At 41.2% G+C, this 27,604-nt stretch overlaps 1 protein-coding gene across 5 annotated transcripts in view; it reads right to left on the bottom strand.

The window, feature by feature from the left end:
* Positions 1–27,604, bottom strand: part of NUDT5 (nudix hydrolase 5) — a 623,744-nt gene that overhangs the window by 571,773 nt on the left and 24,367 nt on the right. For all 5 annotated transcript variants that reach the window (XM_044088255.1, XM_044088256.1, XM_044088254.1 and 2 more), the window contains exon 3: positions 18,701–18,893. In XM_044088255.1, coding sequence (XP_043944190.1) covers positions 18,701–18,763 — 63 coding nt within the window. In that variant the 5' untranslated portion in view covers positions 18,764–18,893. The remainder of the gene's footprint in view (positions 1–18,700; positions 18,894–27,604) is intronic.

The following is a 27,604-nucleotide window of genomic DNA, read 5'->3' on the forward strand; positions in this document are numbered from 1 at the left end:
CAGGGCATTCACTTTCCAAGCTCGACTGTGGGGAGTCCTTGTGCAGAATTTGTTCAATTGGTAGTTCTGAGGGAAGGCAAACAGCTCTACCTCTGGAGTACATCATTTGTACCTAAAAAGAGGTTGAATATTTTTGGTTCCAGTTTCCATTCATGTGGGTCCATGAGATTTCTGCTTAAGTCATCTGCCAGTGAATGTTAGCTTGCCTGACAGAGATTGAGCTTGTAGGTGCACTTGGTAGCTCAAGGTTGTGTTCCACAGAGCCATGGCTAGTCTGCAGAGAGGGTACAAGTGGGTTCCCCCCGCTTGTTTATGTACCACATAACTGTGGTGTCTTTACCAATAGTTGTCCTGGAAGAATGCGGTCTTTGAAGGCTGTCAGGGAATTCTGTATAGCTAACATTTCTTTTTGGTTGATATGCAGGTGCATCTGTCTCTGGTTCCATTTGCCCTGAATGCATTGCCCTGCCAAGTGAGCCGCCCATGCATAGTCTGAAGCGTCTGCTGCTAGGGTTTGGGTGGCAGGGGGTAGAGTGAAAGGGAGCCCTTTGTTGTGGTAGCAGGCCTCTGCCCACCAAAGGAACTCTGTCTTTATACAAGGAATGATAGGAATCATCGATTCCAGGTCCTGAGAATGTGGACACCATAGGCTTTTTAGATACCATAGTAATTTCCTCATATGCAGTCTTGCATATGGAATTAGTAGAATGCAAGTGGCCGTGAACCCCAGGAGTTGCAGAATTTTCCTTGCAGACAGCAGGAGTTTTGTGGCCAATAGTTTGAAGTAAGTTGTCCAATAAACTTGTTTCTCCGGACTGAGGAAAGCCATATGGGAAGTTGTGTTCAAGCTTGCTCCCAGGAATACAATCTGTTGGCAGGGTACTAGGTGAGATTTCTTTTCGTTTATGGTGTACCCCAGAGAGGTTAGAAGTTTCTTGACGAATGCCAGATGTTGTAATAGCAAGTCCTGGCTTTCTGCCCGAATCAGGCAATCGTCCAAGTATGGGTATATCTGAATATTTCTCTGCCGGCAAAATGCAATGGCTGGAGCTTGACACTTTGTGAATACCCTGCGCACAGTAGATAAGCCAAAGGGAAGTGCAGAGAACTGACAGTGCATGGAGACTGCTCTGAAGTGTAGGTATTTCCTGCAAGCGTCCTTTATTGGAATGTGCAGGTAAGCTTCCTTTAAGTCTAAGGTTGCCAACCAGACATCATTGCCTAGCATAGAAAGAAGCTGTTGAAGTGTTAGCATTCTGAATTTTGGGATTACCAGAAAGGTGTTTAGAATGGAGAGGTCCAGGATAGGACACCAGGAGCTGTCTTTTCTGGGTACCAGGAAAAGTCTTGAATAAAAACCTTGTCCCCTTTCTTCTGCTGGGACAGGTTGAATACCCTGATACTTAGAAGAGAGAACCTGCTGTTGGGCCTCCACCCACTGATTTGGGGGTAGGTCTGGCCAACCGTTTGGGGCTGGTAAGGAGTGGAAGTGGAATCTGTATCCTTGGGAAACTACATTCAAAACCCATTTGTCCTGGGTAATGAGTTCCCAGTTTTTTGCATGCAGGGCGAGGTTCCTCCTAAGGCAGCAAGCAGTTGAGCAGGGCTTGGGAGGGTTAAGGTTAAGTCATTGTGCCATTTTTCCGTAGGAGGGTGGCTTACTGCTCCCTGCTTTGGAAGTGGGAACCCCCACTGCATAGGCCTGTGTGCAGTCTGAGACTGTAACCTAGGTGGTCTGCTGTTCCTGGGTTTGGACTGAGAGGGTCTGGAAGAGACTGGAAAGGATCAATTTTTTGAAAGCCAATGCCTAATAAATCTGGGAGGCTGTACTTGTAGGAAATCTTTAAAAGTTTGCATAGATTTATCTTTTTCCTCCATCCTTTTGAGGACTTCTTCTGCTTTGTTGCCAAACGGACGGTCTTGGTTTAAGGGAGCATCCAGTAATTTAGCTTTAACATGATCTGGCAAGTTTTGCTCCTAAAGCCAAGCTTGCCTTCTAAGTACAGACCCAGTGACAGCAGGCCTGCAAGATGCTTCTAAAGAGTCAAAACCACATTGCAAAGTATGTTTACCAACTTGTTCAGCAGAATGCATTAAATCCTGTAATTCTTTGTGTTCAGCACAGTCAGAAAACAACATCATTTTCTGTTTAAGTAGTCCCATAATATGTTGCTGGTACTTTAACATATGAAACTGGCAATTTAAAGCCCTAATGGCCAAAGTAGCAGAAGTGTATACCTTCTTACCCAATCTGTCTAAGGCTCTAGAATCTCTATCATAAGGGGTATGATTTTCGGCAGTAGCAGCCTTGATGCCTTTTGGTCCTTGGGAAATGGTCTCTTGATCTGCAGTAGGATTACTGAAGACGAACTTGAGAGTCAGGTACTCTGTAATACTGGTCAGGTTTTCTGGGAGCTGGAGGTAAAGTGTCTGGGAAAGGCTAGATTCCAAGAAAGCATCATCTACAATGTCCAGAACAGGAGGGGTAGCTAAAGGCCTGTGTTGAGGAAGGAGTAAGCCTCTTTTTTGAGTCAGAGTAATCCTGGCTTTCCCAGCGGAAATGCTCCCTAAGAGTGTGCAAGGTTTCACCAAAAGAAAAGTCTTCTGGAGGGTAAGCAGAGGGAATGGAGTCCTCTGCATCAGAATCCTTATTGGTAGATAAGGGCAAATCCTGGTAATCAGAAGGAACAGAAATATCAGATTCCTGATCAGAAGAATCAGAAGGAAAAATCAGTTCTAGGTCTCTTAGAGGGGGAAGGCTGGCTACTCCTAATTAAGCTAATAAGGTCTTCAGCCATTCTAAGCATTTGTTTTTTTAGGCATATGGGCCTGAGCATGTGGTCTGGATGTCAGTTTTCTAGGCGTGGTGCGAGTTTTAGGCCTGGAAGAAGACGATGGCTTCGGTTTAAAATGCAAATCTGTTGGTCTGGATATACCCTCAGTAGCCGGTGCCTGCACAGCGGCTCTGGACCCATCCAAGGTAGAGACATCCGCAGGTTCCAAAGTCGAAGAAGCATCTCGTGGCATACCGGACTCTGAATGGGTCTCAGTAGAGGCCTGCGAATCCGAAGCAGCGGCTATCAGGGACTGCGAAAGCACCTCACTGAGTACCAGCGGACTGGCGGCTAGCTTAACGTAAGCATCGTCGGCAGTTTTGGACCTATGCTGTCTGTCTCTGTTTTTACCCTTACATTTTTTCGGAAGATCGGTAGTCAGATGGCTTAACGAAGCCATTTCGGTGTACTGATACAGAGTACCAAAATAATTTGCTGCAAAGATAGCCTGACGACGAATAGTTCGGGGGTTGAACAAGACACAAAACCGACAGCGAGGGACATCGTGGTCTGGGCCTAAGCAGGGAATGCAGTACGAATGAAAATCTTTGAGGTATTTGCTTTCCACAGGTACGACAATTTTTAACTTTTACTGACATCGATTGGAGCAAGAAAAAAGATCCCCAACGGGGTACTTATCTTTTTTTGAAGACTTTGGTTCTGCAACTCGAAAATGAAAATTTTAGGAGTCGGACGACTAGCACTTGTGAACTGCTTCTGTTTCAGGCACCGCACGGCAAGAATGACTGATGTAATGGTGTCGGCTGTATGTTTTATACCCCTGATGGCCTGACATCATGGAAGAAGAGACAGCATCCAACACAGGAATCCAAGACTCTGGTATTCAGGCTGGCTGAGAGCTACCTGCAGGCAGATAACCCAAATGTGATGACTACAACAGTGAAACACGAAGAACATCATACTGCTTTTAGGACAGCAACAGAACTGGTTTATTTAAAAATAAGTCAACAATAGAACAATATTTACAAATGTATACATTTTACTTACCCACTTACATGTAGTGGAGCACAATCACAATCATAAATTCTTCAACAGCTTTGCTCTTGCTCCTATACTGCGATATTATTTTCAGGGCAAAACCAGTTGACATATTCATTTTAAAATATTCCAGCCCTTTTTTGATCTTTTCCATAATATATTAATAACCCTGACTTACATATCCCACTATCACGCAAGATAAAGTCTTAAGAGTGCTATCACAACCCAAAAATTCTAGATTGTTGGGTCCTGACAATATCCAGGATGCATCTTAAATAGCAAGTATGACTTAGCCAAACTTCCAACAACACTATTCAGTTTCAGCCTCCATACAGATTTTGCACCAAGTGTATAGAGAACAGCTACAGTCATTCCCCTGCATGAGGGAGGAGCTTCCACGGACTCGGGTAGTTACAGATCCACAAGTCTCACAAGCCTCATATGCAATGCCATGGAAAGACTTACCATGGAACTAGTCAATTAGGTAATAGGGGATCTCCAAACACTGGACCTGTCTCAGTTTGGATTTGTCAAGGGCAGGTCTTGCTTACTCAACTTGGTGGAATTTGTTTGAAAAAGGTCACCAAAGCAATGGATGAAGTCGATACGGCCAAAGCTTTTTAACACAATTCTCTACTCAGGCATAGTAGAAAAGCAAAAAAGAAAATCTGGGAACATACCCCCATGTCACTCGCTAGACTGCCAATTAGCTCAGCCTGCTCCTCTTTGGCATCTACTTTTCTGAAGTACAAGCCAATAACAAAGGGCTCTGGCTGTCTAAGTTTGCAGATGACTGCAAGCTAGGATCAGTCACCAAATCCTCAAATAACTTAGCAATCCTGCAGGAAGGTTTGTTCCAAATAAACTGGCATCAAAATGATGGACCAAAACTAAATGCCATGAAATGTATTATTTTATTCTTTTGGAAGTAATCTACCCCAAGGGGACTGAAATCACTGCCACTTTATTCCGTTTCATACAGACTACTCAGAGGTGATCTCTGCCTTGCATGCAAGGGAATTTCTGACCCTGCTGTACTGGAAATGCTGTATACCCGGAAGTCAAATGGTACAAGGGTTACTCGCTCTAAAGACCTTAACCTGGTATGTGATATTAACAGAACCTGCTGGAGGCTCCCAAAGCTTACTGCACATTTGGAACACAGACTCCCACTTCATGTCAAACAGAGCACCTCATTGGTCCTCTTCAAATGTAATCTGGACGACTGGATGGGTAACCATAAATTCACCCAGGGGGTTCCACCTGTGTCCCTCTCGGACAGGGGCAATAGATGCTAATTATGGAAATAAGGGTAGAACTTCCCCTTTCTAAGTCCTCATTAGGCCAATCATTGATTATAATGCCCCCTTTGGCAAGTATCTGTCCATACACATGCAACAACTGGAATGCCTCACTGCTTCTTTCAAGCTCTGTCACAGGACAAGATGTTGACTCATCTGTAGGATTTTTCAACCCCTTTCTAGATGCAATGAGATCACAGTTGTAACTATGGTAAGGCAAAAAGAATGGCTGACCTGGGTACAAACTGCTGGGGGGGGGTGCTTAACTGGCAGCTGCGAATGCAGCATTAGCATTCATATTCAACTTGAACATGGGCTACTCATTACGGCTGCAGCCTCAAAATAAAACCACCACCACCTTACAAGCCATCTCAGTGAAAGTCTGCCAGTTCATTACTAACTCCCCCAATAATGAACTGCACTGCCCAACTCTTGCCAAAGCTAAATGGCTCCCATTATATTTGAGAGCCAACCTCCTACTAGAATCACTAAATCATAAAGCTCCTTCTCCTGAGATATAGACTCCTCTCACTCAAAAACGTTTTACTAAAACCCCAACATATAATCTCAGGGTATCTCTCAATCTTAACCCATCCTACTAACTCCAAAAAGTAAGTTCTATTGCACTGACCATGAATTCTCCATCCTAATACCTAAACTATGGGACTCAATTCCTCTCTCAATCCGAGACATCCAAAAGTACTTAGATTTCAGATAAAAGCTCAAGGAACATCTTTTCACCCAAGCAAAGTGCAGGTGAAATCACTCAGGTCATTTTATATGAAGCCTGCTGCTCTCTCACACATTTCTCTATCCTCCATTTTATCCTTCCTCATCTCATCTTGTCATTCCCTTTACTTACTGTCTCTCATTTATCCTATTTCCCTCTTCTCTTTGCATCTATCGCACACTTCACCTCCTCTCTACTTCTCTTTCCTCTGCATGCCTCTTTCCTCTGCATGCCTCTCGCATCTTTTTCTGCCTTTGCCCCATGGTATCCTTTCTTGCAACTATTCCAGACTTGCCTCTTTTAAAGTCTTCATACTTCTCTATATAATTATATGCTGCTATCTCTGTAGCATGAGCCACCTCGGTCATTATAGCTACATCTTATCCATAAAACTCTGCTAACCATAATTCCATTTTTTAATTCCAGTTATGACACTAAACTGCTTCTTGAACTAAATGTTGTAGTATATTATTGCATCTGTAAATATATACATATATTTTTTTTTTAAGCATACCTGTACATCTGTGAATGTGTTTTATTTCTTATGTAATCTCATTCATCCGGGCTGTGCCTGCAAATGGTCCATTGACATCGGTGCACTACCACAGTAAACAAAAATAAATAAATAAAACTAAATTTAAGAAGCTGTGATGGCTATTTCAACTTTCTAAGTGAATGTACTTAGTAGTGTGGTGCTATGAACCACAGCAAAGAGCTGAGGGTTGTGCCTGTCTGAGGACTTCCCAGGATATCAGATTACGCTTATGGCCCTGCTTGAGAAAAATAATCAACACAGTAGTCAGATATCTAACCATCCTAGAAGAGAGATGTCTGACTTGTAAAGGAAAAAAGTTTCTCACTTAACACAAGGTGCAAGGGATTATGACTCTGTTACAATGTGCAGCACTCCTCCATGGATAACGGATACATTCTTTCATGCCATGCTTGATTACATGTTTGCAGCTGCAATGATGGGTCCAGTATACTGGAACACACATTAAGAAGATTCAGAATTACTTGATGATATTAGTCAGAGAAGCCATTGGATGTAAGGAATCCTGAGATTATCTCCCTGGTGGAGGGCATTCTACAATGCATTTCTGTTCCCCAGAGGAATATAGGCATGCCATTTGTGCTCTCTCCTTTGCCTTCATTCCTGATGACAGGCATATCAAATAAGATGTGGATGGCATAAATGCTTCCAAGATAGCACAGACTCCTCACAATCTCTACCAAATCACTTACTACAAGTAGATGCATAGCCATTCTAACCAAACTACTCAAACTCTCAAAACCATATTTGTCGTCAACCGATCCTAGCTGGAGACATACACCCCAACCCAGGGCCAAACCCTTGCACAAATACTCCATCTATTCCATTTCTCTCACCCAACCAATCTCCCATCTCTAGACCAAAAAATAGCCTTCTATTACTTAGTTTAAATATCAGAAGCATAAATAACAAAGTTCACCTACTCCATGCTTTGATATCCATCTATTCCCCTGATTTACTATCCTTAACTGAAACATGGGTTACCCACAACACCAGACAGCGAGTTCCTCCCACCTGGGTACAACATATTATGAAAAGCTAGACTATACAAAAAAGGGGGTGGGGTAGCATTACTTTACAAAAACAACCTAAAAATTTGTGCCGTTAATCCTCCAATCCCTTCCCTCAATACTTCTGAACTTCTCCTAGCCAAACTCAAACTTAGCGACAAAAAATCAGTCAATGTTATCACTGGCTATATACCACCAGGCAACAATATTCTCTCCCTTGAATCCCTCATACAGTGGGTTAAACAAAATCTTCCTCAAGAAACCATCATCCTAGGTGACTTTAATATTGCCTGGAACACTTGCTCAACCACTAACCCCACCAACCATATTAATCTCTACAGCTTCTCCCAAGTTATTCAATCTAGCACTAGGCTAGGAAATGCTAAAAATCAAAGAAAGTCTTCTAGATTGGATCTTGATAAATAAGACGAGTACTCCATACTAAGCAGGAGTTCTTCCAGACACCCTTAGTGACTACCAACCCACCTTTTTAGTAAAATATAAAATCCATGCTAACTCTACCCCACTAATACAAACTACCCGGAACAAAAATAACTTTGACCCAAACAAATTCAAACTCGAAATAAAATACCATAATTGGAATATACTAAAAAAGTATCCCTAGAAGAAGTTGTAATCTAATTCAACAACACTTTCCTAAAAATCCTAAATGCCCATGCCCCACTTCGTACCACAAAACTCAAATTGAATACTGCCCCCTGGATCACCAAAGAGACTAAAAATACAATTTCTCAAAGGAATAGAGCTTGGCATCACTGGAGATGCCACAAAAACTACAGCAACTACAGAACAATTCTAAAAATGTTCCTACATCTGCAAAATAGGCACCAAAACAACCTCAAAAAATTCTGGGCAGGAATAAACAAACTACTTTACCCCGGCAAACCCTCCACCTCATCGCCAACCTCCACAAGCGAAATCACCAACATACCCGATTCATTCAACAAATACGTCATAGAAACCATCTCTAAACTAGTTCAACAACCCACTACTGCTACTACTACTACCACCAATATCCACAAACCTGCAGTCAGTCCCCAAACTACCTTCCAATTCCAACCCATCCCTACCAATTATGTCAAGCATTTACTATCTAAACTTAAGCCTACTACCCTACCAGTGGATGGCATCCCAGCAGAATACCTCCAGTTGGCTGCTAATGAACTTGCCTACCCAATCTCTATTTTACTTAACAGATCTATATCAGAAAGCACCATCCCACCCGGAAAACCCTCCTACATCATCCCTTTACATAAAGATGGAACATCCACTGACCTCACCAACTATCATCCTATTGCCATCCTGTCCCCACTAGAAAAAATTCTTGAAAAATATATAAAATTACCAACTTATGCTATACCTACTTAACCAACTTCTCTCCTATACCCAGTACGGATTCCGCCCTGCCCACAGTACAATCACAGCCCTTATTTCCTTTACAAACCTCATCAACCAAAACACGCACTTAGGTAAACTAACATCTGCCATATTCTTGGACCTGTCAAAAGCCTTTGATATGGTCAACCATCACAAACTACTCCAATCCCTTACTAATCTTGGCCTTCGTGATCACCCACTAGCATGGTTCCAAAATTATCTACATGGTAGACAACAAGCAGTTCAATGGAACAACCTATCCTCACTGCTGCCTATTATCCCAGGAGCCCCACAAGGGTCCATTCTGGGACCCCTTCTATGCTGATCTTCATTAAATGATCTCCACAGCATATGCCAAGTTGCAACTGTTATACAATATGCTGATGACTCAACATTAGTCTGCTCAGCCAATGACCCACACAAACTCCTCTCCATTACTCAAAAAGCCTTCCAAATTACAGAAACCTGGTTTCTTAACAATAATCTATTACTTAATCACAAAAAGACCAAACTGTTGCTATCTAAACTAAACAAATCCATCTCAATGCCCAACACATTCAATATTGTGTCCAGAGATGGGACTATCATCTCTCCAGACACTCATACTAAACTGCTAGGAGTGACTACTGACAACAATCTCAAGTTTGATCTACATATAAATCAAACTATTAAAAACATTCATAAAAAACTGGGCAGTCTTTATAAAAACAAACCACTTCTAACCCAACCTGCTAGAATAACCATAGCTCAAACCCATTTCCTCTCCGCACTATTCTAGGCTGCTCCCATCTTCACCAACCTCCTCAAAACTGAAATAGCCAAGCTTAACATCTGCTACAATCAAATTGCCAAATTTGCTACTGGTGCCCCCTACCATGCCCACCACTGCCATTCTCTAAATCAACTTAACTGGCTTGAACTCTCAAATCTCCTCTCATTCCATCAGCTTTCTTTCGCCCATAAACTTCTACTACTTTCTGAAAAAAAAACAGCACTATCCAACATACTTAAATTACAAACTAGTACCAGACAACTTTGCTCTGGTGATAAAAGACTAATCAAGGTGGCCAAAAGCAATAACATAGCAGGCGACTCCCTCTTCCCTAACTACATCAATAAAATTTGGAACTCATTACCTTCTGCTATTACCTCAGCCAACTTGATGTTTACATTCAAAAAAGCTACTAAAAGAACACCTAAAACTCAAATGGCTATGCCCTTGCTACCCACCAGGTAGACCCACATCATACACACCCTCCGACCCACTCTTGTGCTCCCTTTCACTTCTTTCCCTTCAAGAAGAATCATGACTCCTCCTTATAGTGCCTCACCTGCAAACACCCACATCAACAGTCTGCAATTATACACATTCCAACTTTAAACCCAACCACATCTCACAAAACTACTAACCCCAACATCCACTACCAACCCTCTTTTACTTAAATTTGTGTCAATCAATGTTATTACTGGAAACCAGTACATTCTAAGTACTACTTTAACTTTAAACTATGGAATTTTGTTAAATCTTCGGACTACCAATGAATTTTGTACTTTGCAACTTTAAAACAATGGAATCTTGTAAATCATATGTTTTCCCATGAATACTTGCTTGCTATGTAGAAATCTCATACTTGTTTGTTCTTAATCTGTAGAGCTTTTCTCCCCGGGCCTCTGCTGAAAATGGACATGTATCCAGTCAGGACTCTCCCAGTCAACAAATGTAAAATAAAAATAAATAAATAGTCTCCCACTTCAATACAGTAGAGATGCCACCATTCAAAGCCAACACATTCTGATGTTCTTAAGTAGTTGCAAATAACACCATGCTCATTTTAGGCAAACAAAATAGTGAATGCTCTTACCAAATGTACACAATGACCATGCAATTGTGGAAAATGACTCTGTTCCTCAATCTCCTGATTACGGCAGTTTATTGTTCAAGATCCTGGAATGTCTTATCATACTGCCTAAGGCAAGCAGTGTGACATCTGAATCCAGAGGGCTTTCTATTTTGATGGCTATCTACACATATCCTGAGAGGTGCCTCTATCTCCCAATGTAACATGTGCCTTCCAAAGTTCCAAATAAGAGCATATGATGCTCATTCAAAGTTCATGTCAGGGATCCTTCATGAATTCTCATTAATTCTTGACAGGGTTATTTAAAAGTGAAAAAGGTCAAGGTGCTTGTAGTGGACCAACAGTGGGCATGCCACCCATGGCTCTTCAGCCTTGTGTTAAAGATTGTAATCCCTACATTTGCCCCTACATCTGATCCTAAAGCAACATGACAGTTCCTGCACCATCTGTTTAGTTTCCAGCCGAAAGCATGACGACTGGCACTGCAGTTCCAAACAAGGACCCATTTTCTCCTGAGGAGGTCTGCATTATCCAACAGGCCCACCATCCAGGAAATTCTTATTTGCTGAAAATGAAAAAAAAAAGGTTCATCATATGGTGTCAAGGAGAGTCTCTTTCAAAAGCAAGTGAACTTTCTCCGAGTGCCCACATTTTGGGTTTAGGCCTTTCTTATTAATCTTTTAGGATCCACTGTTTAAAACTTGTCAGCCTGTCTCTTTTGAAAGCCTTCCTTGGTTTTTAGGCTGATAGTTAAGACTTTTTACAGGTGTTTGTACCACAGGCCAACAAATTCCTCCTTTGTGGGACTTAGATTTTTTTTGCTAGGATTGACCAAGCTCCCCTTGAGTTCATCTATTCTGTAAAGAGTCCTACTAGAAAACAGTTATTCTTGCTGGAAGTTTGCTCACCCATTAAGAGATCCCAAGGTAAAATACTTAATTCATTCTTCACCTTATACAGTGTTTTACAAGAACACGGTAACCAAGTCCAATAATTTGTCTTCTATGATTAATACCATTTCCAGTATGTCACTGAATCAAATCAGTTGCCATCAAAATATCCTCATTCCTGAAAGTTGCTGAAAGGCTTTCACATCTTATGAATTTCATATATCACTTCTGAACTTACATTTCTGGGGTCACAGATATTAAGAAATCTAAGACGCTTTCAGTTTAATTTGGCTCTAATAAGTTAGGGGCTCCTACTAGTGAGGAATTAATTTCTGTATTTTTTAGGGTTTTTCAGCAACTTTGCTAACAAGCATACTGACGATGCTGTCAATGCACACTTATCCAGGGGGTTATGGCTCTACCTGTCTTCTTTAAGAGAGTTTCTGAAAGTGAGATTTAACTGTGCATAAATTCACTAAACATTACAAGCTGACTATCAGCTTAAAGCCATAAGGGGTTTTGCTATGATAGTCATGGATTCTATGGTGGATGGTGCCTCCACACAGTATTGTCTGTGGAGTCTGATATACCACTTGTATGTTAGGAGCAAAAAAAAAAAAAAAAAAACAAATAACGGAATTAATACAGTACAAATATGCAAGGCATTTAATGCTAGCAGGAGAGAGATAACACTAGTATGACAGAAATAATTCCTATCCCCCATTTTAGAAGTCAGTACTTGCACATTTTGGAATTATGTTGCTTTTGTTCTAGTGCTCTGCTATTTTAATAATAAGGATTGCAGGTGATGATATAATCCAACAGCCCAAGCGTATTATGCAGAAGACTGGATCTGAATAGAGCGGCAGGTTAGACAGTCATATCGGGGATCCTAGTGGGCTATAAGGCAGAACACCGGAGAAAGCATGGCGATGACACATTTCTCTCTGCAATTATGCGAAGGGTTGTCAGAATGTTACAACGACTCTCAAGCCATCCATAAAATACGAGAGTCCATCGTTCTCCATTACCACCACCTTTGTGCATAGTAGCTTAGAAAGTCTGTAGCTTTTACAATTATCAATACAAATGTGGCTGGCACAGAGTGGAACTTTTCATTATCCTGAAACATTTTGCTAGAAGTCTCCGGTCTATCATCCACCAATGGTGGTAACAATTTATTGTGTTAGAAGCTGGTAATGTAGACCAGGACTGAAGGTTCAATGTCACTCTAGTTTATACTAGCAGTTTATTAGTAACAGGGCCCAGTCTTTGAAATTCTAAGTGGAGGACTCTTCCTTGAAACCTGGATGTTAGTCTTAATTCTTGGCAGGTGACAAGAGGCCAAAAAGCAGAAGGGGAGTGGAATGCAAAAATTTGAAAACTCTAAAGTCAGCTGGTTTTGTTCTTGGCAGGTTTTGTAACTATAGCCAAAGACTCAAGACAGGCAACCAATGCTCAACATATATTGTTAAAATAAAAATACCTCACAAAACTGTGCATTCTTGTCATTTTTAACAATGATGACTTAAAGGTACTGGCAAGTTACAATAGTCAGAAAGTACAGTTGCGTACACTTACCATAAATGTAGATGTTCGAGTGTATTCACTGTTGCAGTCATCACATTTGGGTTATCTGCTTGCAGTAGCCCTCAGTCAGCCTGATTAACAAAGTCCTGGGTCCTGAGTCGGTTGCTGTCCCTTCTTCCATGATGTCAGGTCGTCAAGGGTATAAAACATGCAACCGACGCCATTACATCAGTTTTTCTTGCCCATGGAAAGCAATTAAATCTATAAATATATAAGGTTATACCTCCAACAAAAAAGCAAATACACCAAAAAGCTTTTGAGCATAGTAAAGGAGAGTAGAGGTATAACCTAAAGTAAGGGGGCTGGAGGGAGGGTAACCAGGACTGCAACAGTGAATACACTCGAACATCTACATTTATGGTAAGTGTACACAACTGTACTATGTTCTTCATGTTTCACTGTTGCAGTCATCACATTTGGGTTGATTCCCAAAGCTAAAGAAGGGAGGAGGAAGTTAGAGAGCATTAGGGCCACCTATTAAGCCCTGAAAGATTGCAGTGGCAAAACCAGCTCTGGATTTAGAGAAAACTGGCAGATAGTAATGCTTGGTGAAAGTATGTACAGAACTCCGGGTAGCAGCTTCTAGGATGTCCCTGGTAGGGACGCCTCTGAGAAAGGCTGTAGAGGTAGATGCAGATCCCCTGTGGGATAGCTTTTCCATGGTGCTTGTAGCTGAAATAAATGCAATGGCCTATCCATTTAGAAATGGTTTGCTTTGAAATAGCCTTCCCCTCTGCCCCTGCAGCAAATGCCACCAGCAGTTGTTCAAATTTCCTTTGAGGTTTAGTCCTGTCAAAGGAGAATCTAAGTTGTCTGTGCACATCTAAGGAGTGCAGTATCCATTCCCCTTTGTTCTATGGATTAGGAAAGAAGGTTGGCAAATGAATGGACTGATTAAGGGCCACACTGGATACCACCTTGGACATGAAGGAGGGATTGGTCATGAGGGACACCCTGTCCACATGAAAGATTATGAAAGGCTCCACTGCCATAAGGGCCTGAAATTCAGGTACCCTTCTTGCTGAAGTTATTTCTAAAAGGAAAGCCTTTTTCCAAGAAAGGAATTTTAAGTCTGCAGTAGCAGCTGGCTCGAAAGGAAGTTAAGGTCCCAGGCTGGGGTTGGAGCTCCCCTGGGTGGTTGTAAATTTTTGGCCCCTCTGAGGAACTGCTTGAACAGTGGATGAGAGAAGAGGGGAGGTTCTGTGTTATGAGCTGAAATGGCTGAGGCGTGAATTTTGATGGAGGGGAAAGACAGGCCCTTGTGAAGCATCTCAGTTAAGTATTGTAAAATCTGAGGTAAATTGGTTCCAGGCACAGAATCTTTTCCATTTCCAGCATAATATTTTCGACTACTAGGCCTCCTTGCCTCTAAAATGATGTCCAACACTGGTTTACTGAGGGATAGCAAAGGAGAGATTAGGTAAATTAGCCAGGCTGCTAGGTTCAGTGTTTGAAGCCGAGGGTGCAGAATCCGGTTCTCCTGCTGAGACAATAGGGTAGGAGTCTGAGGCAGGTGCCATGGGGCCAACGGTGACACACTACGTAAGAGGGGGTACCAGTGTTGGCATGGCCAGTCTGGTGCAATCAAAATCGTCCTTGGTTTGTCTTGTTTGATCATTAGTAGTACTTTGGAGAGGAGAGGCAGAGGAGGAAAGGCAAAAACTGAAAGTTTTTTCTAGTTGAAGGACAGAGCATCCACTTTCCAAGCTTGTTTGTGGGGAGTCCTTGTGCAAAATTTGTCCAATTGCTAGTTCTGGGGAAGAGGCAAACAGGACTATATCTGGGCTCCCCCATTTGCTTGTTAACATGTTGAAAATCCTTGGTTCCAGTTTCCACTCGTGTGGGTCCATGAGGTTTCTGCTTAGTTCGTCTATCAGTGTAGTTAATTTTCCTGGCAGGAATTGAGCTTGTAGATGCACTTGGTAGCTCAGGGCTGTGTTCCACAATGCCATGGCTAGTCTGCAGAGGGGGTAAGAATGTGTACCCCCCTCCGCATGTTTATGTACCACATAACAGTGGTGTTGTCCGAATTTACTATTAATTGTCCTGGAAGAATGAGGTCCTTGAAGGCTGTCAGAGCATTTTGTTGCCCTGAATGCACCTCCCTGCCAGGTGAGCCCGTCATGCACAGTCTGATGTGTCTGTTAGGATTTGGGTGGCAGGGGGTAGTGTGAATGAATGGTAGTCCTCTGTTTGGTGGCAGGCCTCTGCCCACCAAAGGAAATCTAGGCATAGGGAAGGTATGATAGGAATCATTGCTTCTAGATCCTGACAATGTTAACATCATAGGCTTTTTAGATACCATTAGTTTCCTCATATGCAGTCTTGCATATGGAATTAGAAGAATGCAGGAGGCCATGAACCCCAAGGCTTGTAGTATTTGCCTTGCAGATAGCAGGGTTTTTGTGGCCACTTGTTTGAAGTTGGTTGTCAAATGAATTTGCTTCTCTGGCGTGAGGAAAGCCATCTGGGAAGTTGTATTCAAGCTTGCTCCCAGGAATATAATTTGTTGTCAGGGTACCAAGGTGTGATTTCTTTTATTTTATGGTGCACCTCAGACAAGTTAGCACCCTTTGTACAAAAGCCAGATGATTCAAATGTAATCACTTTGGCTATCCACATTCCGCCACCACCCCCGGTCAAAGAAACCACCGTGAAAAACTTTTCGAAAGCAAACTTCACCTTAATTAAAACCAAGGTGGTAAGTTTCAAAGCCCCCATGCTAAAGGATAATGCTGTCCAAGCTGCAAAATCCTTTACTACTGCACTCTATGGGCACCTACAAGAATGCATGGATCGTGCTATCCCAAACAATACCAAGACTCACTCCTCCAAGAAAAGGAAACCAGTCTGGCGGACCCCTGCCATAAACAAGCTATACAATAGAAAGAGGAAACTAGTACAGAACAGAGTAAAAGTCCAAGAAGAGAAGACATCCCTGATCAGTATCAACAAGAAACTACGTTCCCTCATAAAATCATCCAAGGCTAGCTTCGAAAGAAAAATTGTCATGGACTCCAAAGATAACCACAAGGCATTCCTTAGCTATGTCAAGAATCTACGTGGCAATTCTCAGATTTGCTCGGAGTTAGTGCAGAATGGCACAAAATACACTGAAGTGACCGATATAGCCAACATCCTGGCAGACAGGTTCAGTCTAAACTTCACCAGAAGAATGTAGTGCCTCTGAAATCACAGACACTCAGGTTAAAACAGCCCTCTCCAAAGCCAAAAACACAACATCAGTGTGACTGGATGGTGTCCCAGGCTGCGTCCTACACGAGCTCAAAGATGAACTAACCCCTCACCTTAACACACCGTTTAAACTCAGCCTCTCCACAGGCTACGTGCCCACAGAGTGGCGCACAGCAACGGTTATTCCACTCCACAAAGGTGGAGCCACAACGAACCCCAGGAATTATCGGCCAAGTAGCCTGACTAGCTTGGTCAGCAAAGCTATGAAGCGCATCATCATGGATCTCATCAACAGAGACACTGGGAACGTCCAAACACTGGACCCTACCCAGTTCGGTTTTGTTAAGGGCAGATCATGCCTCCTAAACCTGGTGGACTTCTTTGAGATAGTTACTAAGGTTATAGACGAAGGAAAGGTGGTCCACAGAGCCTACCTAGACCTCGCAAAGGCCTTCAACACCATTCCCCACTCAGGTATTATAGACAAACTCACCAGCCTGAACATAAACCCCTACATCACAAGATGGGTTGCTAACTGGCTCACAGACAGAACCCACACGGTAAGAGTTGCAGGAGCTAGGTCTGCCTCTAAACCGGTTACAAGTGGCGTTCCCCAGGACTCAGTCCTAGGACCCCTCCTGTTTAGCATATACTTCTCAGAGGTAGAGGCAAGCACAGGAGGACTATGGCTGACCAAGTTTGCAGATGACTGCAAACTAGGGGCTATAACTGACTCTCCGGCTGACAAAGACATCCTCCAAAAGGGTCTCACGGAGACAGATACCTGGTGTCAAAACCATGGCCTCAAGCTAAATGCCAAAAAGTGCATAATCATCCCCTTTGGAAAAAACAAAGTACCCACAAACTACCACATAGGTGGTAGCCCCCTAAATACGAAAGACGTAATAAGGGATCTGGGGATCCAAGGAGATAGTAACCTCTCCTTTGATAATCACATTGCCAAAGTGGTTAGAAAATCCTTCTATGTGGCCCACCTAATCACAAAAGGGTTTGCATCCAGATCGTAAGAGGTCATTGGGCCCCTCTACGCATCACTCATCAGACCCATTGTAGTGTACAATGCCCCATTTGGGATGTACCTTACAAGACACCTGCAACAACTGGAAAGACCACAGAAGTATCTCACCAAGAGGATCACTGACCTCAAGCAGATGCCCTATGCAGCTCGACTGAAGAAACTCCAGCTGTACTCGGGTTGCATACCGCCTACTCAGAGGTGATCTCTGCCTGACATACAAGGCCATGTGCAACCCAGAATAGATGGACATGCTCCACCTAAAGAAAACCATATCTCCTTGAGCCACACGCTCCAGGGATCTAAACCTCACCACAACAATAAATAGGATGTGCTGGAGGGATAGATTCCTGTCCCAGAGACTTCCCATGCTTTGGAACAAGATGCCAGTCTACATTAGGCAGAGCTCCTCGCTAACCCTCCAAGAGAAACCTTGACGAGTGGCTGGGAAACAAAGTTTACCCCAGGGATCACTTCAATGGCTCTGCTGGACAGAGTCACAGGGAACTAACCTAAGGGGGTGGCGAAAACCAACACATTCTGGCTAGGCTTATAAATGCCTTCGGGCAGATAGCCTAGCACCTACCCATGAACCTACAAGTAGAGCAGGGTGTTTTTTCTGGTTTGGTATTCTCTTCTTGTAAGAAATATTTGAACAACAAAATCCATTTCTTCACAGTAGTTTAAAGCAGAAATAACTGTTATTTTAACATCCACCTAAAATGCATTCTTCACTTAGAGCATTTATTTTTCATCTTCTGCATTAAATGGTACATTGCTCAGGATCTCAACATTTCAAAATAACTAACTGAAAGCTGACTTTTACTGTGCGACACAGTTAACAGCAATGTTGCTTTTGTAAACTTCACATACTAAATTCAATGTTCAGCCTTTAATGTAATTGCAAATTGTAGGTTTATACTTCCAAAGCATTTGAGTCATTTTGACCCTCAAGCATTTACAACAAGCCCCTTCCTCACTGGTCACTGAATAATAAACTATATGGGTTTAAATACTACAAAAGCATGTTCAGACAAAAAAATACCTTTAAAACCATACAGTTGTGAAATTTATCATGACACACCACTTTTAATCAGAGTAAATGCACTAATTTATTTCATCAGTCATGACTTAACTGGTTATGACCCTTTAGAGGCAACCACTCCTTCTCAAGGATGGAAAACATCAGTGGACCATTAATATATGTTAAGAACACATTCAATAAAAATCCAGTTTCAACCCACATGCCCTACTAATGTGCTCTAAACAACAATACTTCTTTTTCCAGCAAAGGCAGACACTTACCTCTTCTTTAAGTATCATTTCTTTTCTCACTGGAGGAGAATCACAAGAAGCTGCTTTGTCCATTGTCTGTGCACAACTCTGTACTGATGGAAATATGGTGCTTAATGGTAGAATGCAACTCTGTACTGATGACAGATACAACTTTTACTGGGAGAAAGTGTAGCCTTTAAAAAAAGAGTTGGATGACCATTTCCTGGAAAGATAAAACATCATCTATCAAAGCAAATGCAGTGAAACAATAAATACTGAACTTGCTTGGTAATAATACAATATAAATGACTGTGCGACAGTTCTAAGAGTCCACATTTCCTTTAAAAGTGAGCAAGATGCAGTCAAGCTAAGTGGACAGAGTAGAGGTGAATGACAAGCCATGCTTACAGTCTGACATAAGAGCACAAAGGTGCAAAATTTAGCCCAGTGCACAAGCAAACAGGAAACGGTAATATAAATGGCTCTCAAACAACCACTGGGCAGAATTGCTGATGCTTCAGTAAAACCAACACATCAATACACAGCACTGCTGTGCAAGAAAAGTTAAAAATCTGTCTCATAATCACACTGCAGACTGTACTACATCAATGAAGATATTTTCTACTTGGTATCTAGGATTTCTTAACTAGCTTTAGTAAATGAGAAAAAGCTCATCTTTAATAAACTGCTGCATGTCAGGCAGTAAGGCTCCACATTCTACAGCAATTATTGTACTTCTTTTCCCCCAGAGTCTGTGGGGACTACTTCATATATGCTGTCCTAGGAACTAGCTTATAGGAGTTTAGAAAGGCACTGGCTCCTGATGTATACCTGCTAAGCAGAAGTACCATATGTGGTCACCCACACCTCTGTCCAAAAACGTTTCATCCAAGTGAGTTTCCTCCACTACTTCCCCTCATAACAGCAATGGAGAACAGGAACGAACAGCCACTGCCAGCCCATCCATTTTGGAGGTAGGGAGGTGGTTGGCTTGCCACATGGGTGCCGCACAGCAGGAGTACTTGATGATATATTGTACAGCACGGGGCCTAGGCAGCACATGCTACCATGGTGCAGATACACAAGCTGAGGGGATTCAGTGTATGAAGGCATGCTCCCTCCAGAAGACAGCAGCATCAGAGTTCAGCAAGTCCCCAAAAGTAAGGGGAATGCTCCACCTAGGGAAAACATCCAGTGCTCTGCAGACTAGGTAGCTGGTCTGGCCCCAACCAAACTCTTACCACTGCGGGAACAGATCGGCTGACAGGGCTCTCACCTAGCCTGTGAATGCTAAGCTCCTATCACTGTAAAGGGAATGGGCCAAATGGATGTAGGGTACAGTTTAGGTACAGGCAACACTGAGCAGGGCTCTGCAGGTGGAGCAAAAAATAAATAAATGAATTATAAGGATGAATAAATAAATAAATAAAATACATATCTATCTACATATATAATATATGTAATGTATCCACACACACACATATATATAAATTTATATACATCACTTTGAGATTAAACAAACTTGGAGAAAAGTGAGACAAAACAAACTTTAACTTCGACCTGAATTAGAAAACCCTGCAACCTACCAGTTCCGAGGTTTTGAGTGCCGATTATCTTGATATTTAACAGCAGGGATAGCACAGAAAAAAAGCTAAATCAGTCATCCAGTCAAGCAAGCAAATTAAAAGCAAAACACTGTACTTTGAATGAAGAAAAACTTTAACAAGCAATCAAAACCAAATTGCCACCAACAAATTGTACTCAACTGCATTCATTTCTATTTGACAAAGGTGAAGAAATCCCTCCTCCATTTCAAAAGGTTATTTTTCTAGTACCGGTTTCCATATCTCCAGCATAAATCCAACTAACTCTGCTGCGAGAGCTAAAACTTCATTAACCACAGTGACAAGTGCGGAATGCAAGGTTTAGGGTATAGGACCTGTCCTTTTTCTATAAACAGATCCTTCCTGGAGACAACAGAAGGAATCACTTTAAGAAACAAACTAAAATGGAAAATCAAAGTTCCCTCAGTCATTTTAAGAAAAAAATATCCAAGCTCTTTCCTTCCTTTTGCTGAACCAATGGAATGACAGAAATGGCAAGAAATAAGATTTGATTATAGCAACTAGAGTCTTTGTCGAAGTCAGTTACACATTTCCCACTTGTGAAAAAGTTCCTCTCTAGAGATCCCAAACATCAATCTCACTTACCACTCAAGGTCCACCATCTATGTTTTGCATGAATGAACATTCCACTCATCTAGAAGATGCACTGCAACTAGCCTTACTCTAATGACCTTGGATTTCCAAAAGGATAATTTTATTCTGCGCGTGGAACAAAAATGTGCTTACCACTTTCCAACTAGATCACACCCTGTACAACTGTGATGCTGTAAAGCACTGCACAAAGAACTCCTTTTTGCAACGTCTCTAGAAGATTCTCATTGTCTGAGATACCGGCAACAACTCCTTTAGTAATAATGTGGAATTCCCAATGCCATGTAGACCAACTTTCTCAAGTGAAATAGACTACAGATGAGCACCCCCCATTCAGATGTGTTGTATTTAAAAAATGGGATGGGGAGGTTGACAGCTTAGAACATGTCTGCGCCTATTAACCTCCTGGAGTGACAATGTTTCCTTCCTAATCATGCAAAGAAATCTTTGACTTTTAACACAGCTTATCAGAACTCAGTAGTGTATAACAGTGTCCAAACCTTAGACCTCCTTCAGTTAATGCTACAGTAAAGGTTACCCCTTTTTCAGGGGATTAAGTCCAATACTACCATACATCTACCTCTTTTGAAGGCATTCAGTGTAAAACATATATGCTAGATTTCAGAAATTAATTGGCTTCACTTACTATGGTCCCGGTACAATCATATCCCTCTTCTGCACATGCCCTTGGAGATTACTTTGCTCTGCTCAGAATTGCCGACTGCATCTGGGCAGGTTTTAAGCATGCCAAGATATGCTTTTGACCCTCCTAGTCATTGTTTTACAAAATCAGGGAGTACCTGCTGCTGCTACTATTACAAGGGAATTTATTTACTTGTTATAACTCACCTGGCCACTGTACAAGGAATCAGGGATCCATCCATTGGCACGCTGTAGTCAGGGCAGATTTAATATAATTTCATCATGTCTGCAGGCAATACCTGGATGGATAAACTAGGAAATCTTCCTATTGTTACAGCATCCATTTTATGACAAATTTCAGTCTTGGCAATGGTCTTTTAACCAAAACAGCCTTCCTGGGTAACACAAATTCTTTACTGAGGTCTCTTGGTACCTAGGCTTGTGCCTTCAAGGGATGAATTACACACCAGAAACACAGTCTTTTTATATTACATCAATCAACACCACATTATTGATACACACAGTATTTAAGTGATAAACATATCCAACAAAACCTTGAAAAAGATTTTTAAAACACCAAGTATTGCCCCCACTGCTTTCCACACCTACTAAACATTATAATTTACCTCCAAATTTAAACCTGATGGATGTAAAGTATTAAAATTAATGATAAACCTGGTTTCCAAAGCTAATAATTGTTTTTTATAAATCTCCCCCATGCTGATGTATGGGCTTAGCTAATATGCTAAAAAGCAAAGTGGAATCAGATCCCCCATGATACATCCAAAAATGATCAGCAACTGGACTATCCAATCTACTATGTCTAATGTCCCCTAAAGGCTCAAGGATGCATTTTTTAACCTGCTTCTTAGTTTGTCTAATGTACCATTTAACTGGAGAACACCCGCATTCTATAATATAAACAACTCCACTGGAACAACAGGTGAACTTATGTATGGCTCTACAAACTCTGTTATCAGTCTTAATGCCATTCAAATTCCTAACCATAGGGCAAACCTTGCATCCTAAACATGGAAAACAACCCACCTGACTCCCAATGCTTGTTCTCTTACTATTGCTATTGAGCAATTCCTTTAAATTTGAAAATCTACTATATGGAAAAATTATGTTTTCTGGAAACCCCCCTTTAGTAGTGTCCCCTTGCGTTATGATGGGCCAAAATTTCCTAACCAGACTACTTAATATTCCTAAAAAAGGTGAAACCTAACAAAAAAAATTTTCTCTACCATTGTGAGGCTGTTCATCCCTTCCCCTCCTAGTACTAAACCTCACGGAGTCACGAATGCCTAAAATTCTCTTTTCTATCCTAACCAGCAAGTCTGACTGATAACCCCTGGATAACAATTTCTCACCTTGGAAAATTCCTCCAAAATAATACTCTTTTATCATATGTATTATTAAAAATACGTTTATATTCCCCATAAGGGAGTGACTCTAATAGGTGAGGGGGAAGCATGCTAGAGGCTAAAAGAAAATTATTTGCAGCACTTTCCTTATGATAATGAATTGTTCCAACCTGACCAACAAAGTTCCAAATCTAAAAATTGTATAATCTCCCTATTGATCTTAAAGGTAAACGGCAGTCCAAAATTGTTCAATTACAAATTCAACATGAATTTTTCAAAATCACCTGTTACCCCTTTACATATAAAAATCAAATCATCTACATACTTTTTATAGAGGACTACTTTGTTAGAAAAAATATCACCATTATAAATAAACACGTGTTCAAAAAAATTAATGAAAATGATGGCATAACAGGGAACAAAGAGGCATCCATAGCAGTGCCTCCCTTCTGTAAATATGGTTCATCCTCAAACATGAAGCAGTTGTGTGTTACACAAAATTCTAACAATTTTAAGATGTAACTAGTCCTGGCTACTGCTTCTATTCCCAATGAATGACTAATACTAGTGTGCAATGCCTTAATATCCACACACACCCAATAAAAATCTCTCTCCCAGGTCATCCCCCAACGAAATCACAAAAATCTTTGCTATTCCTAATATGTGAAAGTACCCGTGATGTGTGATCTTTCAACTGTGAATCTAAAAAAATTCTAAAGGATGAAACATATTTACAGAAGGCTATGGGTGTCTCCTTTGCTCCCTCTTACGCCATCATTTTCATGAACTTTTTTGAGCACGTGTTTATTTATAATAGTGAATATGTTTCTGACAAAGTAGCCACCTATAAGAGATATATAGCTGATTTGATTTTTATATGTAAAGGGGAAACAGATGATTTCAAAAAATTCATGTTGAGTTTATAATTGAACAGTTTTCGATTGTTATTTACCTTTAAGATCAATAGGGAGCTTACACAATTTTTAGATTTGGAACTTAATGTTGGTCAGGATGGAACAATTCATTTTAGACTGTATCATAAGGAAAGTGCTGCAAATAATTTTCTTTTAGCCTCTAGCATGCATCCCCCTCACATACTGGAGTCACTTCCATATGGGGGATATAAACGCATTTTTAATAATACATACAAGAGTATTATTTTGGAGGAATTTTCCAAGGTGAGAAATAAATTGTTATCCAGGTGTTATCAGTCAGACTTGTTGGTTAGAACGGAAAAGAGAATTTTGAGCATTCGTGACTCCGGGAGGTTTAGTATTAGGAGGGGAAGGGATGAACAGGCTCAAAATGGTGGAGAGAAAATGTTTTTTGATATTTTTTTCAGGAATTTTAAGCAATTTGGTTAGAAAATTTTGGCTCATCATAACGCAAGGGGACACTACTAAAGGGGCGTTTCCAGAAAAACATTCATATAGTAGATTTTCAAATTTAAAGGAATTGCTCAACAGCAATAGTAAGAGCGCAAGCACTGGGAGTCAGGTGGGTTGTTTTCCCTGTTTAGGATGCAAAGTTTGCCCAAAGGTTAGGAAACTGAATGGCATTAAGATTAATAACAGAGTTTATAGAGACTTAGAGAAAGCATATGACAGGGTGCCTAGAGAGGAGTTGTGGTATTGTATGAGGAAGTCAGGAGTGTCAGAGAAGTATGTAAGAGTGGAACAGGATATGTACGAGGGTAGTGTGACAGCGGTGGGAGTGATGGATGCGTTTAAGGTGGAGGTGAGGTTACATCAAGGATCAGCTCTGAGCCCTTTCTTATTTGCAATGGTGATGGACAGGTTGACAGACGAGATCAGACAGAAGTCCCCGTCGACTATTATGTTTGCAGATGACATTGTGATCTGTAGTGAGAGTAGGGAACAGGTGGAGGAGACCCTGGAGAGATAGAGATATGCTCTAGAGAGAAGAGGAATAAAGGTCAGCAGGACTAAGACAGAATATATGTGTGTGAATGAGAGGGAGGATAGAGGAATGGTGAGGATGCAAGGAGTAGGGTTGGCGAAGGTGGATGAGTTTAAATACTTGGGGTCAATAGTTCAGAGCAACGGTGAGTGTGGAAGAGAGGTGAAGAAGAGAGTACAGGCAGGATGGAGTGGGTGGAGAAGAGTGTCAGGAGTGATTTGTGACAGACGAGTACCTGTAAGAGTGAAAGGGAAGGTCTACAAGAGGTTAGTGAGACCAGCAATGTTATATGGGTTGGAGACAGTGGCACTGACAAAAAGGCAGGAGTTTGAGCTGGATGTGGCAGAGTTAAACATGTTAAGATTTGCACTGGGTGTAACAAGGTTGGACAGGATTAGGAATAAGTATATTAGAGCGTCAGCCCAGGTTGGAAGGTATGGAGACAAAGCCAGAGAGGCAAGATTACATTGGTTTGGACATGTGCTGAGGAGGGATGCTGAGTACATTGGGAAAAAGATGCTAAGGATCAAACTACCAGGTAACAGGAAAAGAGGAAGGCCTAAGATAAGGTTTATGGATGTGGTAAGAGAGGACATGCAGGTGGTTGGTGTGACAGAGCAAGATGCAGAGGACAGGAAGAAATGGAAACAGGTGATCCGCTGTGGTGACCCCTAACTGGAACAGCCGAAAGAAGATGAGGATAGAGCCATACATCAGTTCACCTGTTGTTCCAGTGGAGTTGTTTATATTATAGGATGCGGGTGTTCCGCAGTTAAATGGTACATCGGACAAACTAAGAGGCAGGTTAAAAAAACACATTCTTGAGCATTTAGGGGACATTAGACATAGTAGATTGGATAGTTCCATTGCTCATCATTTTTGGATGTAATGTGGGGGATCGGATTCCACTTTGTTTTTTAGCGTATTAGCTAAGCCCATGCATCAGCTTGGGGAGATGTACAAGAACAAATTATTAGCTTTGGAAACCAGGTTTAGCATTAATTTTAATACTTTACATCCATCAGGTTTAAATTTGGAGGTAAATTATAATGTTTAGTAGGTGTGGAAAGCAGAGGGGGCAATACTTGGTGTTTTAAAAATCTTTTTCAAGGTTTTGTTGGATATGTTGTGTATCACTTTAATATTGTGTGTATCAATAACGTTGACTGATGTAACATAAAAAGACTGTGTTTCTGGTGTGTAATTCATCCCTTGAAGGCACAAGCTGAGGTACCAGGAGACACCAGTAAAGAATTTTTGTTACCCAGGAAGGCTCTTTTGGTTTTTTTCATATATTGTTTTTTGCATTGGTGTTTCATTAATGATCCTTTAAGAAAGCTGCATGATCCTACAAAAACAACATGACCAGTGAAAATAAAGTGGTCAATTTTGCTTCAGGTCTCTGTTATGCTACCAGCTTCTCATACTTCTGCCGTCCTAAGGTACTTGAGGTGATACATCACAGCTAGGACTGGGAAGTCTTGGTGTTACACTGAGGGAACTGCAACTGGATGTATCGTTTTCTTTTTAAACATGTTTTATATTAAGAGGATTATGTGCTTTATTATTTGAATAAGCAAGTCCCTTACTAACAGCTCTTTACGAGGGCAGCTGAATTATTTAATTTATATTATTTGTAACTACACATCCTTATAGGCAGCCCAGCCCTTTAATATGGCCATTTGATTAATATTTTGGCATTTTCTACAGCATCTAGTCCCTTACTGGCAGATTTTAATAGGAATATTGTAATTACTTAATTTATTTTTATGTGATATATCAGCCCAATACAGTCAGCCCTTAGGGAACTAGCAAACCTTCATTTTGGGACTGACAGAGTATTACGTTTTTAACTGTAGTCAGTAGTACTATGGATAGAAAGGGATTCCTGCATGCACTGCTTGGACCTTAAGTCTTTTTTTTTTTTTTTTTTTTTTTTTACATATGGTTCATTACAACAATGTGGTACTTCCTTTATCAGTTTGTATAAACAGTTTCCTTCAGTACTACACTGTATTTAGATTTTGTTTTACATTTGATTTTTGTTCATATTACAACACTGTAGAATGTTTCTGAAGTTGAATAACTTACACTCATGCAGGGAATATTGTGACATGCAGTATTGTTACAGTACAATCATGCAAGACTCCTGTTTCTGCGCTACTCCATCAGCTTTACTTCGACATCTGTTGAATGTATTTCAACTGCCTTTACAAGATCTTTTATATGCTCTGCTCATTGAACATGCTTCCCTTATTATATGCAGTACTCCCTTCAGGTACAATCTCAGGAACTTTGTCACAGATTACCTGGTCTATGGCTTTCAGATATTTCCCTCAGACAACACTACATATGACAGCTGATTAAAGTAATGCAGATTGCTACCTGAGGAATCAGTTTAGTACACATCTGTTTCCTGCATCTAACATCTACGTTTCTTGTGTCACATACTTTTATTTGTTTTTCTAAACGTGCAGTGAAAGCTTTATATTTTAACACGACTTATTAGATCTTAGTAGCGTACAAGCAGTTTGTGATCCTCGGTCCTCACCTTTTTAAAGGGGGTCATGCCCAATTTGGTCATCACGTTTAACTCCTTTGAGGGTATTCTGTGTATAGTATACATTTCATAAAGTAATACCGTGGTTAAAGTATGGTCGACTCCCTCTTCAGCACATGCAGGAGGAGATTACTACATGTGATTTGTAACTGGAACTCTACTGTGCTCTTACACCATCTCAACCGCCTTGCTACCCCTATAGATAAACAGCACCTCCCCAAACCAACTT

Source organism: Protopterus annectens, chromosome 11.part0, assembly GCF_019279795.1.
Source record: "Protopterus annectens isolate FY-2018-M chromosome 11.part0, PAN1.0, whole genome shotgun sequence".
Classification (NCBI taxonomy): domain Eukaryota; kingdom Metazoa; phylum Chordata; order Ceratodontiformes; family Protopteridae; genus Protopterus; species Protopterus annectens.